Source organism: Camellia sinensis, chromosome 4 (genome assembly GCF_055761805.1).
Source record: "Camellia sinensis isolate YWXY chromosome 4, ASM5576180v1, whole genome shotgun sequence".
Classification (NCBI taxonomy): domain Eukaryota; kingdom Viridiplantae; phylum Streptophyta; class Magnoliopsida; order Ericales; family Theaceae; genus Camellia; species Camellia sinensis.
This window is the reverse complement of record NC_138964.1, coordinates 182715752-182730864: the sequence shown is the minus strand read 5'-3', so window position 1 is coordinate 182730864 and position 15113 is coordinate 182715752. Positions and strand designations below refer to the sequence as shown.

The 15113-nt window shown below is 36.0% G+C and overlaps 1 protein-coding gene across 5 annotated transcripts; it reads left to right on the top strand.

Moving 5' to 3' along the window:
* The first annotated feature begins 6058 nt into the window (after window positions 1–6058).
* LOC114309405 (protein MID1-COMPLEMENTING ACTIVITY 1) lies at window positions 6059–14581 on the top strand. Of its 5 annotated transcripts, none has more exons than XR_014328030.1 (9): window positions 6060–6627; window positions 6863–7592; window positions 10081–10499; window positions 10747–10823; window positions 11140–11211; window positions 11328–11418; window positions 12261–12367; window positions 12851–12944; window positions 14047–14581. XR_014328030.1 is itself a non-coding variant. In XM_028255131.2 (8 exons), exons 2-8 carry the CDS (start codon window positions 7182–7184, stop codon window positions 14097–14099), a joined length of 1233 nt encoding a protein of 410 aa, XP_028110932.2. In that variant the 5' UTR covers window positions 6059–6627; window positions 6863–7181; the 3' UTR covers window positions 14100–14581. The 5 variants fall into 5 exon arrangements, 3 of the variants coding, with proteins under 3 accessions (XP_028110932.2, XP_028110931.2, XP_082723208.1); XR_014328029.1 differs by having other exon boundaries at window positions 11328–11431; XM_028255131.2 differs by lacking the exon at window positions 11328–11418 and having other exon boundaries at window positions 6059–6627.
* Window positions 14582–15113: the final 532 nt, after the last annotated feature.

The following is a 15113-nucleotide window of genomic DNA, read 5'->3' as shown; positions in this document are numbered from 1 at the left end:
GTTTAGTTTGAAGTTACACCTATTCGCATCTGTCCAAAGGTCACCATCTATGCCTATAAATAGAGGACTTATTCCAGCAGATTTTCACAACGAAAAACATCCAAAAAATTCTTTCCTTTCCCGTTTTTGTACTCTTGCATTTTTATTTTTCATTCTACTTTTTTTGTTAGAAAAATATTTGAAAGTATAGAACACAGGTTTGGTTCGCCGTACAGATTGTTTGGAGTGCTACTACAATCTATGAAGATCATTGTATCTTGGAAGATAAACGCCTTTTATCCGTAAGCACCGAAGTGGGGCGAATTTGTCTTAAGGACGGAGTGTCATACACTCAACTTGATCTATTTTTGTACTTATTTATTTCAGTAAAATAAATTCTGTAAGTAATTTATTTTTATTTATTTGATTTGTTTCAAGTTATTTATTTTACACAGAAGATTGTTCCAACAGTTTCAACCTAACACAAAAAAAGAATTCGATTTGATTTACGGTTGGTATCCATTTTAAATTACGCAGAATGATTGGCAAGGTTGATGTGAATATTCGCAACGAGAAAGTGTTCTGGTCGCTAGCAAAACGTTAGAGACAAGAAATGTGAAGATGGGTGTAGAGGATGGACAACTGTTTTTAACGATTTCAGCACACTAACGAAGTCAAATTCAAATATTAACAAAGATTTGAGAATTTGGAAGGCAATTTTTCTATTGTAAAAAAGTATTTGAATCGACTAAGGCACACCTCACGCTTTTATTTAAATAAGGGTGTTTTGGTAACTAAATCATCTATGAAACTTATTGAAATATAAAAAATAATAATTTGAACTAATTGGAACACAAGTAATAGAAAAGGGATTTATGAAAAAATGATCCATTAAAAAAATATTTTTTAATTGTAGTGCAATATTACACATAAAGAGTAATGACTTTCACTGATCATGACTCTCATAAGGGTTTAGTTCCAAGGGGAGGTTAAGGGGAGTTGATTTAAGAGGCAAACACTAGGCGTTTTGCAAAGGTAGGGAGGTTAACTCCTAAAGGTGGTGAGGTTAACTCCCATAAGTACTAATATAATCATTAACAATTGACTTTTGTAGATAAAAAAAGAAGAAGTAATGATATAGAAATTCTATACAAATTCATTTTTAATCAAAACATCTATTATCCTTATAATTTTACAAATACTACTAATATATCATTTTAAATATATTTTTTTATATAAATTTTATATGAGTATTGCTATTTCAAACCCAAAACTTATACTCACTTTTTACACCCAATGATGTATTACTCCATTAAAATATCTAAGTAAAATCTCTCTCTTCCTCTCTCTCTCTCTCGTTTGTTCTCTAATCATCAACTAATCATTTTATTGACACATCACTAGATCTAGAAAGTGGGTCCAAAAGGTGGGCTTATATATCATTTTTCATTTTATGGGGGTGTTTGAGAACAGGGTTGGGCTAAAATAGTCCACTAAAAGACAAAATAGGCTAAAATAGTTGATAAGACAAAATATTACATCCAACCCATAATCAGTTCACTTTTTTTTTCCCCTCACAACTATCAAATCAACTTCCAAAAAACAAAAAGGCAATCAACTTTTCAAACACAACTATTTTGGAGTATCTCCAATCATTCATAAGACATTTCATCAAATTTGAGTAAAGTTTGATCTGATATGATGCACTAAAACCCTTTCATCAAATTTGGTTGGTCGACTAATCGGTCGACCGTTTAGAGTAAAATTTCATCAAATTTATCCCAAAATCGATTGTCTGGGAGGATGTCTAGGATGTCCAAGTGGACGTCAGGCTCAAAAGTTACTTACAAATTTGATGAAAGAATAAACGTTTTCTTCATTTGATGAAAAAGTAAAGCTTCCTTCATTTGATACCAAACTGATGAAATGATTGGAACACTATTTTCATCAATTTTTCATCAAATTTAAATTTGATGAAAGATCTGAAGATGATCTCTTTAATAGCCAAAAAGCCAAATAACTAACTTTCCAAACAAAGCCTATATTTACAAATCATTTTCTTACCCACCAGTCAAGAAACCACATATTCTTGTATGTTGGGTAGAACATTAACACACTAATAACTCGTCCATTAATTAAAGCAAGACTGAATATTTTATTTTTATTTTTTATTTTTTTTTAATAGAAAAAAAGATGTTCTGTGGGGATACCATAGCATTCATGGGTCTTAGTCTCGGGATAACTATTGACGGCCAAATTTAACCCAATTCAAAGAAAAGGGTTCACCACTGAAATAAGGAGAGAATGCACCAACCCCCAATATAGACGGCAGATTCACGAGCGAAATATAATACTATCAATTTCATCAAATAAATGGATCGCTAGCAATGCCTTTTAAGAATCGAACTTCACTTACCTGTGTGGAAGTCGATCACCTTATCACCCTATCACCACCCGGGCAGTGACTGAATGTTTATTGACCACATTAAAATTATTGACAACGGTTGCATCAAAATCTCTAGAGTCAACCCCTTTGTATTCGACTTCTCTATCTTTCCTAAGGCTATGTTTGACATGTTGTTTTGAGACTATTTTAGTTACAAAAAGATAAAATAAGTTAAAAAGGCAATAAGACAAAATGTCACATCTAAATCATAATCATTTCATTTTTTCTACCATAAAAGTCAAAAAGTTTATCCCAAATGAGACTTTTTAGCCTCAAGCTCAAATAACTAAAAAATCAAAAAATCTAAAAAATCAATTCACATCCCAAACGAAAACTAAGTCTTCGTTAATATCGATAAGCATTCTCATAATAATCAAGGGTCACTGTGGGCCTTTAAGTTATGTTAATATATATATATATATATATAAATAATTATATAAATTATGATTATCGGATTGATCTAATTTTTTATGTGAATAAAATATATAAGGGTAAATTACAAATACACTCCCTGAGATTTGATTAAAATACAGATTGCCTCATATGATTTACAAAATTACAAATATTCCATTGTCAGAATTTTTTATTTAACATAATTAACTAAATAAAATAAAATTCATAATTGCTCTCTTATACAATAATAAAATTAGGTAAATTATTAATCGAAACATATTTTTAATATCATTAAAAACTGTTAATTGACTTCATAATTTATTAATAAAATGGGCGCTTTGTTATGAAATTAGAAACCTCAGGGAATAGAATGTAATTTCTAGAACCATAGGGAGTGATTCGTATTTTAATCAAATCTCAGAGAGTGTATTTATAATTTATCCAAAATATAAAATATTAGACAAAATAAACTGTTTGAATTATCAAAATGAGATCCGTGATGGACCTATAGACCCAAATAATACTGTCTAGTCTAGATTATGAACTGAAATGAATCATCCTCCTAAAAATTTCATAAAAGTAAATAAGAGATAAGTTGTCTAAATAATTTTTTATTTTATTTTAAATAAATGCCCTAAATATATCCCTAAGCATTTAAATATATAACTTAGAGTTAAGGGTAAATTATAAATACGGGGCTGCTAAATGCACCTACCTTTTTCATTTGGACTCTCACCTCTTCTAATTTTTTTTTAATTACAATTTTATCTTAATACCAATTTTCATTTTTGACCCTATTTTTATCTTTCCAACCCCAACCCCAACCCCACCCCCAACCCTAACCCTAACCCTAACTCTAGGGGTGTAAAAATGGCCCGCGACCCTTGAGCTGTTCGAAACCCACCTGAAGCCCAGTGTGGGCCCACCTCGGTTAGGCTCGGTCAGGGCCTGGCCCGAGCCCAACCTAGACCTTAGGCCTGGGCTATCATTTTGAAACCTAACCTCACCCGTGGGCCCAGACTGCCTGATCCAGCCCATCTCAAAACTCGATCCGCGTCGAGGCCTAGTGTCATTTTTAGTAGAAAATAATAAATTTTGGTGGAAAAAATAGAAAAAATAATAAAAAAATGTTCAAGCCTAAGCCTAGACCTACGTCTGCCGGCCCGGCCAAGGCTAAAATGCCCCTTGGGCTTGGGCTTAATTTTCTGGCCCATAGGCTGGCCCGACTAGGCCCAAATTTTGGCAGGAGCCAACGCGGCCTAACATGGGTTGGGCTGGGCCAAATTTACATCCCTACCTAACCCCAATCCCACCTCCACCTCTACCTTCACTACACTGCACTCCAGCTGGCAGCCTCTTCTAGTAGCCATCCTAGTACTTCCTCACTGGCGGCCACCCTCCCACTGCCTCTTACCATTACGGCCGCTTTCCACCTCGGTCTTTGGTTCGAATATGCCCTTCTTGTCCACTCTCTCTTCCAAGAAGGCTTATCTCCTTTCATCATCGAAGAACTCACTGGCATCTTCAGCGTCGACCATAACTACTTTGTCGTCACCGCCCAAGTCTGTGACTCCCTTATCCTATTCTCCACTGACTTCCACACCCTTCCTTCTTCGACAACGCAGCGCTGAACTCCTCCTCAACGCCTCCTAACGCGTCGCCGTGGCTCGCTACATCATCGAGAACAAGCTTGATGCGAAGGGTGCTCAGCATCTTTCTCGATCCATAAAGGACTTCCCTCGCTGCCGTGGAGATCGAACTACCCTTGCTTATGGCATTCCTCCTCATCCTCTTCCACCGCCTTTCTTCTATCATCTCTATCTCCAACTTCTCTTTCCCCGCCACGGCACCTTCACCGCCGCTGCAACTACCGTCTTTCTCCTCCAATCGTTCGAAATTTATTCCCACAGAACTCATATAACAATTCATACACATCTCAGATCTCTCTCACTCCGAAACTACTCGAAGCAGTGTCAATGATAGTGGCTGTAGATGGTGGTGTTGATGCAGCAACGGAGATGGGCTTGCAGCGGTTGTTACTAGAGTTGGTGGGGATGGAAGTAAGGTTAGGGTTGGGGTTGGGGTTTGGGGTTTGGGTTTGGGTTTGGGTTTGGATTTGGGGTTAGGGGTATAGTTGGTATTAAGGTGATAGTTCAAAGAGAAAATAGAAGGGCTTCATTTTGTTGGGAGGGGTTCAAACAAGTAGGGGGCTAGAGTAAAAAAGTGGAGGCTAGCAGCCATTTAAATATATTTTTGAAATTTTGTTTAAAATATAGATTATCTCCTCTTATTCTAAAAATTACATATTGCCCTTTTAAGTTTTTAATCGCATAATAAATTACTCATTTTATTAATGAATTATCAAATTAATTAACTATTTTTATTGATGTCAAAATTACATTTCAATTAACAATTAAAATAAGTAATTTTATTATTATATAAACGAGTAATTGGAAACTTCAAATTTTTATTAATTATATTAAATAAAAAATTCTAACAGAGTAATATTTATAATTTTTAAAATTGCATGAGATAAACTTATATTTTAAACAAATTTGGAGAAGATATTTATAATTTATCCATTTAAAATACTAAAATCTTAAGAATGTATCTATTTAATATTCTAAATATGTAAAATAAATAGAGCAAAGGATTGAGATCTCCGTCTTCACAGACCTCTACAAATTTAGGGTTGGTTTGAAATGTCCTAAAAAAGTGTACTTTTTAACTTATTGGTGGGTTTGGGTTGGGTTTGATGTGATGTGTTAGAAAGGTGATGTGATTTAAATAAGATGATGTGACTTAAATAAGATAGTAACTTTTTGACTTTTTGACTTATTTAGTACATGCCAAACTAACCCTTAAATCACTTGAACCTCACACATATATGACGGCCTCACGTACATGGGGAGGGTAAAATCACTTTGTGGGATGAGAGGGACATTCCGGAGAGTTCCAAACATTTTTCAAACGACAATGCTACGTAGTTCAAATTTTGTGGCTCAAAAGTGGCTCAAATGACCAAAACGACGTTATTTTGAGTACAAAACAACATAAAAATGGCCAAAATGAAGTCGTTTTGGCCATTTGAACCACTTTTAAGTCACAAAATTTGAGTTACGAGACATTTTCCTTTTTCAAATAAATAATTGACACTAGGAAACTATGGGCAGACAATAATACGGAGCACGTACAGCACTAACACCGTATTTAAACTCAACAAAAATACTAGCTCGTCTTTGTCTGGCATGTGTCCACGCTCAGCCAAATAAGAGAGAGGGAGGGAGAGAGAGAGAGAGACAGAAACAGAGCTGAGCCACACCACACCGAAGCGGTGAGAGAGAGAGAGAGAGAGAGAGAGAGAGAGATTTGAGGCGTTTCTGGTGGAGCTCAAATGCTCCTCCAAATCTGCTGTGTTCAGTTCAGACTTCAAGAGAGTTCTTTTACGAAAAGCAATGCCTGTGGATTACAGAAATCTATGCCCCTTGTTTTGTCTTCCATCGATTTTTAACATTTAATTCTCTCTATTAAATCTCTCAACAAATACAACTCGCCGCAGATTTAGACAACATTACAAAACCCTAGACGAACCCAAAAGCTTTTCTGGTGGAGAATAAGCTACAGTACAAATTTCTCGTGAACACTTCTGCTTCGTCTTCAACAATTTCACACACACACACACATATATATACAGAAATGTACATGCAACTATACATACATACATATATATATATATTCATGTTTATATAGCAACTAGAAAGCTTTCCGGCGAAGAACAGTGAGGTATCGGCGGTTTCACCAAATTTCAGGTAACGCTCTTGAATCAACATATTTTCACTATATTTGCAAGTTAATTTTTATTGTAGTTTTGCTCTTGTTAAAGAGATTTAATCAGAAACATTTTTATTTTATTTTAATTTTATTTTTCTTTCTAGATTTTTGCTTTAATTTTTTTGCTCTTTTTCTGATTGAAAAAAGAGAGTCAAGAAGCGTAATGGATAATCTTCAATATTTTGTTGACTCATTTGCTGAATTTCATTGCAGTTGAATTTGAATTTCTGGAATTTTCTAGAAAGATCTCCAATGGAATTCAATTTCTCCATAGATCTACGATTCGGCTTGAAATTAGCTCGGCTTTTTGTTGTACTAGTGTAGTAGTGGAAAAGAGTTCATTCGTAGTAGCGGTTTTAGAATTGAATATCGATTTTCCCTGCATTTTCCCGAGAAAATTCGTGTACGGACAGCAGAAGTAAAGGTGTATTAGTTCTGTAATTTGAGAATTCCATCAAGAGATGTTGATTTGAACACCATTTATGCTGTGGAGTTAAAATAGTCTGGGTTAGGGATAATCTGAGGGGTGAATATGGCATCATCGTGGGATCATCTTGGGGAGATCGCAAATGTGGCCCAGATCACGGGCCTTGACGCCGTGAGGTTAATTGGTTTGATTGTGAAAGCCGCAAGTACGGCCCGAATGCACAAAAAGAATTGCACTCAATTTGCACAGCATCTGAAATTGATTGGTAACCTGCTTGAGCAGCTCAAAATGTCAGAGCTTAAGAAGTATCCGGAGACCCGGGAACCATTGGAGCAGCTTGAGGATGCGCTGAGGAGGTCTTACATTTTGGTTCACAGTTGCCAGGACCGGAGCTATTTCTATTTGCTCGCAATGGGATGGAACATTGTTTACCAATTCAGGAGGGCACAAAATGAGATCGACCGGTACTTGAAGATCGTCCCTTTGATCACTCTTGTTGATAATGCTCGAGTCAGGGTAATTTATAAATTGTTGCTTTTGTTTTTGTTTTCTTGTCTTTTTTTTTTTTTTTTGGGTTCCTTAAGGGTGGGTATATAATTATCATGTTTGGGGTTTTAAATTTAAATTATTAATTATTAATTTTTTTTTTTTGTGTGTGTGTGTGTGTGTGTGTGTGTGAGTGTGTGTGCTGCATTTGTTAATGTATTCAAGGTTCATTAGTATAATTTTATTTGCTGGTTTTTATTGTTTGAAATCAAAGTAAAGATGTAGGTATTTGGCAGTGCAAACTTTGTTAAGAATTGCGCTATGCTTCACATGACGTGTAGCCTTTGCTGTAGCTTCGGTGGTCTATCCCAATTACCAAACTTTTTGACTACCCACCTCTATTGGCTGCCTAGATTTATCTTTTATGGAATATTGATTCCTTTAATCCTACTGGAACTACATGTGCCACTGATACTTTATAAGAGCATCTGCATCAGGCTCTTTATTATGGTTTTGGGGTTATATTAGCAAGCCAGCGTTCCAAATCAGCCTTCCATCAGGTTGGCTATTGCAAAACAAAATTTGCCATTGCTACAGTACCTCGCTTCATCAAGTGAGGTACTGTTCACAGGTTATATAATATTTTATTATTTATTCTTAAGAGTGACCGGACATCCTGTCGGTCATCCGACAGGACAACCTGCCAGACGACTGGCTCCTGTGCCTTATTTATTTTTTACGTTTTTTAAGAATATGAAATACAAACATCCTGCCGGTCGGCTGCTATACCATCATTATTATTATTTTTTGAAAAACTTCTCCTAGAAGCTGCTAGAAGTTGTTTGGGCAGGTTGCTTGCATAATCCAGCAGATCATAAAAATAAATATTTTATAAAAATAAATTTTAGAATAGAGAGTAGGATGGAGTGTGTATATACACAAAAAATACTAACTAAAATACAAAAGTAGCTTTTTAGTTATAATTTGACTCAAAATTTGTTGAGGCTAATGTGGTTGCTATGAAGTTTGTTAAAAATGGCATGTTTTGGTGTGTCATCACTGTTGTGGACTCTAGTACTTACCAAAAAAAAAAAAAAGTGTTGGGACCCTAGATTGTTGAAAGTGACAAACTTTTTTTATTGAAAGTGGAATTGGGTAGAAATTTTTGATGGTTTTTTCATTATGTGCAAAATGGTTTTCCATACTTCTCACTTTATTGTTCCTTTTTCTAATTATTTGTAAATGTTGTTGGATGCACCTGTTTGGCATCCTTAGTGCAGCATGATAGAATGTACTCATGGCGACAACAGCTTTGAGTTGACAAATAGGCAAATGCATGATGTAGATATTGACCAAAACAAAAGATTTGAATTGGTAAGTCTTCTAAATTGAATGCCATAGATCACACATGGTCAGCATGTCCATTATATTTGCCATTTGATGTAATGAAGATGGGTAAGTGATGAGGTCAGGCGTTTAACTATTTTCATGGTTGCCAGAGTATCAATGAGTAGAATTAAGGCACTGGCAGAAGTAGACTATATTTGGCTTTGCTGACCTGCGAAATAAGTTAATTTGACTCAGTATTGAGTTGCTGTGGAATTATTGGAGTCACATTGTGGTGCCGAAATGGTGGTTCCAAATTGGGTTAAACAGCTGCATTGCAAAGCTTGAAATGAGGTCTTTTGTTGCCGGAAAAGCATTGATTTGATGGTCATTGGTACAATCCTTTGTTTGGGCAGTGTTGATGAGTTACATAAAGTGGGCTTGACAGCTGCATCACATTTCATGCTGTGGCCCAGATAACTCTTATTATCTTCTTCTTTTTTTTTTGTTTGAGTGTGCATGTGTTTTTTAAAACTGCTGGGGACCTGGGCTTATGCACACTTTCTGTGGTACAAGGAAGATGTGAACTGTGAACTATTTTACTATTATCTATCTGCTGGTGTGTACACCCTCTCTATAGAAAATGGATGGAAAGAAGGGTTAAGTTTTGGAGAAAATGGATGGAACCAAGAGTTAAGTTTTGGTACTTTAGCCTTGCTGTGATATATGGTCATGCTAGCCAGCAGTGATATGTATTTGCTATTTTTTTTCCCCCTTTTCTCATGTGTTCCCCTCCATGACCACCATGGCACCATAATATTTTTTGTTCTTCACAGTGGCAATTCTTGTAAACTGCAATTTCTGGGTTCTAATATTTGCGTGGACTTCTTGAAAAAGATGGCTTATATTCATTTTTTATTTTGTTGATTCAATTGTGGATTATATTGCTATATTGTGACACACACAGTCAACTCTACTAGAGTTAGTGGCCAAAATGAAGGGAACCTGGATTTTGTTTATATATTTATTTTGGGTTAATGGAACCAGGATATAATGTACATGTTTATTTTGGGTTGATGGAACCTGAATGTCCTGTTTACTGTTAGTTGTAATTTGCTTTAGGATGTATGTTAATTTGTCAATGTAACCCTTTTCTGAGTTTTTTTAATCTTCAGTTCCCTCAAATTGGCAGGAAAAATTGGAGTATATTGAAATGGATCAGCGTGAATACACAATGGATGATGAGGACAGGAAGGTGCAAGATGTGATCCTCAGACCAGATCCCTCAAATAATGACACCATGGTCTTGAAGAAAACTCTATCTTGTTCCTACCCAAACTTGCCTTTTAATGAGGCACTTCAAAAAGAAAATGAAAAGCTTCAGTTAGAACTACAACGCTCACAAGCCAATTTGGATGTGGACCAATGCGAAGTAATTCAGCATCTGATTGACGTGACAGAGGTTGTTGCTGCAAATTCTCAGTCTGAGAAGAGTTCGCCCAGGAGAAATTCCAAAAAGATGGAGCCGAACTATTCTGATGTTAATAATGATAAGGAACATTCATATGATGAAAGCTGTGCTAACAAAAGTGCAAGTCACTCAACTTTGAGGTTTGTTTTCTCTTCTGTATAAGATGCTGAATTTAAATTCTAGTTGCTTAAAATGCACCTTCTATAGTGTCAAACGACTTGTATTGGCTCATTGCCTGTCATTGTTTGAAATCTGTGCTTATCAGAAAACAGTGTGTTGACTCTTACTATGTAATTTACTATAACAAGAAGGCTTATTAACTAGAGCCTGCTCAAATTTGTGTCTCAGTTGCATGATATGGGATATTTCTGTGTAAATTCTGTGCAGAAAGACTTCTTCAGTTTCACATTGGGATGGCGAATGGCATTCAGATTTACTTGGCTGTTGTTCTGAACCTCTTTTGTGTATGTTCTATCGCAATGCTTAATATTCTGCTAAATATGCATAAAGGGGAATTGTATTTATTTGTTTTTTCACTTTTTAAATTTTTTATACAAGGTTTGTTTTTCTTCCTCGTGTACTTATTGTTCTTCTCCCCTTTCTAGGAGCTATTCAATAACTGAGTAGCAACTATGAGCTGTTTCCTTATTGCCTTTCTAGTGCAGCTTTGTTTTGCTATAATTGTGCCAAATGTTTGGTGCACATGATTGTCCTTTTTCAAGTTATTGAGGTGTTGGTCTTTATGTCCCTTAATGTAGTCTAAGCAGTTTGTCTGTACAGGTATTAAAACTTTCTTCTGCCCTTGTGGGACATTTTCAAGGATTGCTACTGTGGCGACCAACAGGCACATGTGTAAGTGGTTATCTTATTGTTCAAAATTTCTTGTCAACTTTTATTACCTTCTGACTACATCTAACTGGGATTAGAATTTGCATGCTTCTGCTAAATATGCTTGTATATCTATGCAGTTCTTGCAGTGAATTGTTAATTTCTTGGTTTCATTCAAAACTTTGATGGTGTGGACTGTAAGAGTATTCTTCAGAATTGTGAATTTCATGTGTATGTGTCAAATGTATGTATGAGCTGCTGTATACTGTAGACTAGTTAAATGCTATTTTCATTGTCAAATATTGCCTAAGTTAAACATTGCAAGTGATGATCTTACATTAATGAGTATGAGGTGCCTGTTGCATTTGTTTGAATGAATACTATGTGAGGTAGATGGTGCATGAGCAGTGAGGCACATCTTGGCAGGGCGGAGCGAAAAAATTTCTTTTGGAGAGGTTAAACTAAAAATATGAAGATAATAGTCATATCATATGTAGTGCGGAAGGAAATTTAGGAGGGGCATTATTATACGTGATTACCTATGTACCACAAGACTTGGCATGAAATACTCTACGCTGTGTTTGGTTGGAGGATTTGAGGAGGGATTTGGAAAGGGAAATAGAAATGGTAGGTGAAATGTGTATAAAATATACTTATATTTTACCTAGTTTCACACATCTTTTCCCTTTCTCTTTCCAAATCCCTCCCCAAATCCCCTCCCAAATCCCCCAACCAAACACACCATAAGGTTCTCATGTTTACACGTGATTACCTATATAGCCCCTGCATAACCCTCCTTGCTTCTTCCCATGCATCTTGGAGTCTATTATTTGCAATTTTTTAATTTTTTATTGTTTTAATGGAGGATGTATCACAATTGGGTTTGTGGAGTTGTACGTATAAGTGTACTAGTCTTTGAGAATCATTTTTCAGGCTACAGATGCTTCTATCTGAAAGAACTACTTCTTTTCTTCTTTTAGCTTCAATTGGCACGCTGCAATGCTTTTGAAATTTTGTTCATGATTTTGTACCATACGGAAGCTTACACAGGAACTTGTTGTCTTAATCACCAGCTTCGGCAGAAGCATGCAATGAATTAATGGCTTATTCATTGATTTTATCGTGCTGCTGCTATACTTGCTGCATCAGAAGGAAGCTTCGCAAGATTCTGAATATCAAGGTAACCCCTCTATGCTGTTGCTGCATCATAATATCTTTATGTGAACACACTCAAAAAAAAAAAAGAGGAAGAAAAGTTTTCCCTATGCAGGCTGCTTGCACCTTATGTCATAATTTAGATTGAGTTAAAGGTTGCCTTTATTCTTAGTGCCAGTTTTAGATCAATGCTGTGTGCATTTAACCAAAAAACTGACATGATGACCATTTGATTAAATTCACTTGAGATCTTTCTTGAGTTCCCAATGAAATAATCATGCTAATTCAGATCGTACAAAGTCAAATTTCAATTTGTATTATATTATAGTTACAGTTTATTTATATGTGAGCCCTCAATGTCTTTTACACACAAGCCAAGTGTACATAAGGTAGGAAGTTACTAGTGGTGAAGTATAGGATTCAAGAATTCCAGACTTCTTACAGCTAGTTTTAATGTTGTTCTAATTTCCACAAATATTATATTTCTTATCATGTCTTTCTTTAGCAGGGAGGATTTGTTGATGATTTTCTCTCACATTTGATGTGTTGCTGCTGTGCCCTTGTCCAAGAATGGCGAGAAGTGGAGATCCGAGGGGCTTATGGTATGTCCTATGTATAGAGCTTTGCTTAGGTTTATTGAAAGAGAGCAGGGTCTCTTACTTGAAAAAAAGAGAGTAAGTTCTCTTATATAAACTAGTGCTGTGACCCTCATCTTTTTGACAGCTCAAAAGTGCTTGGTGCTTTCAGAAGGTAGGTGATACCACTTGTGAATGCTTGTGTCCTGCATAGCCATCATACCATTTAGAAGGAGGTCGGCTTTGCCCTCACAAGATAATAACCTTGCCTTGGCACACACACTTTGTGACTCACACACTTAGCGGTTTGCCTTGACCTTCACTTGACTCTGGGTTCGGTGCTGCGACATGGGGCACCTGAGCTACCCATGCCTACTAACGAGATCACTAAGGACTAGTGAATTGATGGTTAGAACTGAGTGATCGTCTAGGTTATTCAGCTCACTTCCTCATGGGATGGCTCTACTTTGATTAGTTTTAGACATGAGAGAGAGAGAGGCCTCTACATGATGACCAAAAGTTGACCAAAGCATGTGACAGGTTGTAATGTGTATCATACCTACCCACTATGACACCTTGAAGAGTTTGTCCTACCTACTCATTGCAGCTTAATGATATACTACTCCCGAGGGTGAGCTAGCCACTATGGTCAACTCTCTTAGGCTGTGTTTGGTTCATGGATTTGGGAAAGGATTTGGAAAAGGAAAGAGAAACGGTAGGTGAAATGTGAATAAAATATATCTACATTTTACTTAGTTTCACACACCTTTTCTCTTTTCATTTCCAAATCCCTTTCTAAATCCATAAACCAAACACAACCTTGGGGGCTTCACCTTCACTGTCACTCTTTCCACCACAAGGCTGCCTCAGGTCTCTCCCTCTCCACCACTGGTGGTCTTGCATCATCTTAGTGCCTACATGAATCCTAGATGGCCCACAGCCTGCCCACGTCACCAATGACCCACACCACTCATATTGCGTCATATGAGTGGTGTTCTTATTAGTTTTTGCCCTATTTTTCTTCGAGGCTCCTGTAGATTAATTTTTTGTCTGCCAGTATTTCGTCATTCAATGCGATGCGGTCTCTTAAAGAACACATCTGATTTGTGTTATAACTTCCAACTTGCAGGTCCTGAGAAGACAAAAACAAGTCCTCCACCGTCTCAATTCATGGAATCCTAAGTAAGTGAATAGGATGGGAGAACTTGTAGTAGCTGTTTAAAGATTCACATACAGAGATGATGGCCAGTTGTCACTATTACCTATAAGCTTTGTTGGGATTCCTCTTGGTGGCATAAGCTTACACATAAGTAAAGGAGCTCTCTCTTCTAGATTCAGAATGTGTATCATAGGAAATTTGTTCAATGATAGTTATGTATGAAAATTAACCTAATAAACTGGCTGAGAGATGGAGCAGTGTAGTTGGGCCCAGCGGACAGGGCTTTGATGCTCCAACTCATGCGTATGGGTTCGATTCCCCGCATCCCCATCCCCCAATGATCCGACACCAACTCTTTTAACTGTTCACACCTAAATATATCCTGAAGGGTTGGTGTAAAATCAAGATGGGATTTTGCATTGTGATGAACCTATACTATTCCTCTTTCATGTAGCCCATATACATCCTTTTGCCTTTTCTTCTATGACAAACTATATTTTACCTCTTTTTTGTATGCATTTACCTGGATTGTTAGTTGTATTCATTCACATGGACGGCATATGATCATGAATATAATGAGCATGATTGAAGAAGTTGAAAAAAGTGATTTATATGTATGTTGAGGGATATTTTAGCTTTTATTTTTTGATTATTACTCCACCAAGCAAACTTTTGAAAATTTAAAGCTAAATTTAGGAGGGCACACATATAGACTATGTAACAACATCTACAACAAAGCTAGTCTAAAATAGTTATTCAAAATCTAAATATTTTCTCTTTTAGCTTACCCTCCAACAAAATTATGTACTTTAACTATGTTTTGTTAAAATATTCTTTCTTCTAATCTTTTATTTATTTATTTAAAATATTCTAATATTTTATAAACGGTCTTTTTTTTAGTAGCCACAATTTTTAGGGTAAATTATAAATAGACTCTATAAGATTTGCTTAACATACGAATTGTTTCATAAAATTTTGAAAATTATAATTAGTCTCTTATAAAAATTTGTCATCTAATAGATTTAATAGAAAAAATA

Coding starts and splice junctions, on each gene's coding strand:
- LOC114309405 (XM_028255130.2), top strand. CDS start 7,182: ATGGCATCATCGTGGGATCATCTTGGGGAGATCGCAAATGTGGCCCAG. Junction 11,212..12,260: donor GGCGACCAACAGGCACATGT/GTAAGTGGTTAT, acceptor CTTAATCACCAG/CTTCGGCAGAAGCATGCAAT. Junction 12,945..14,046: donor GGAGATCCGAGGGGCTTATG/GTATGTCCTATG, acceptor TCCAACTTGCAG/GTCCTGAGAAGACAAAAACA.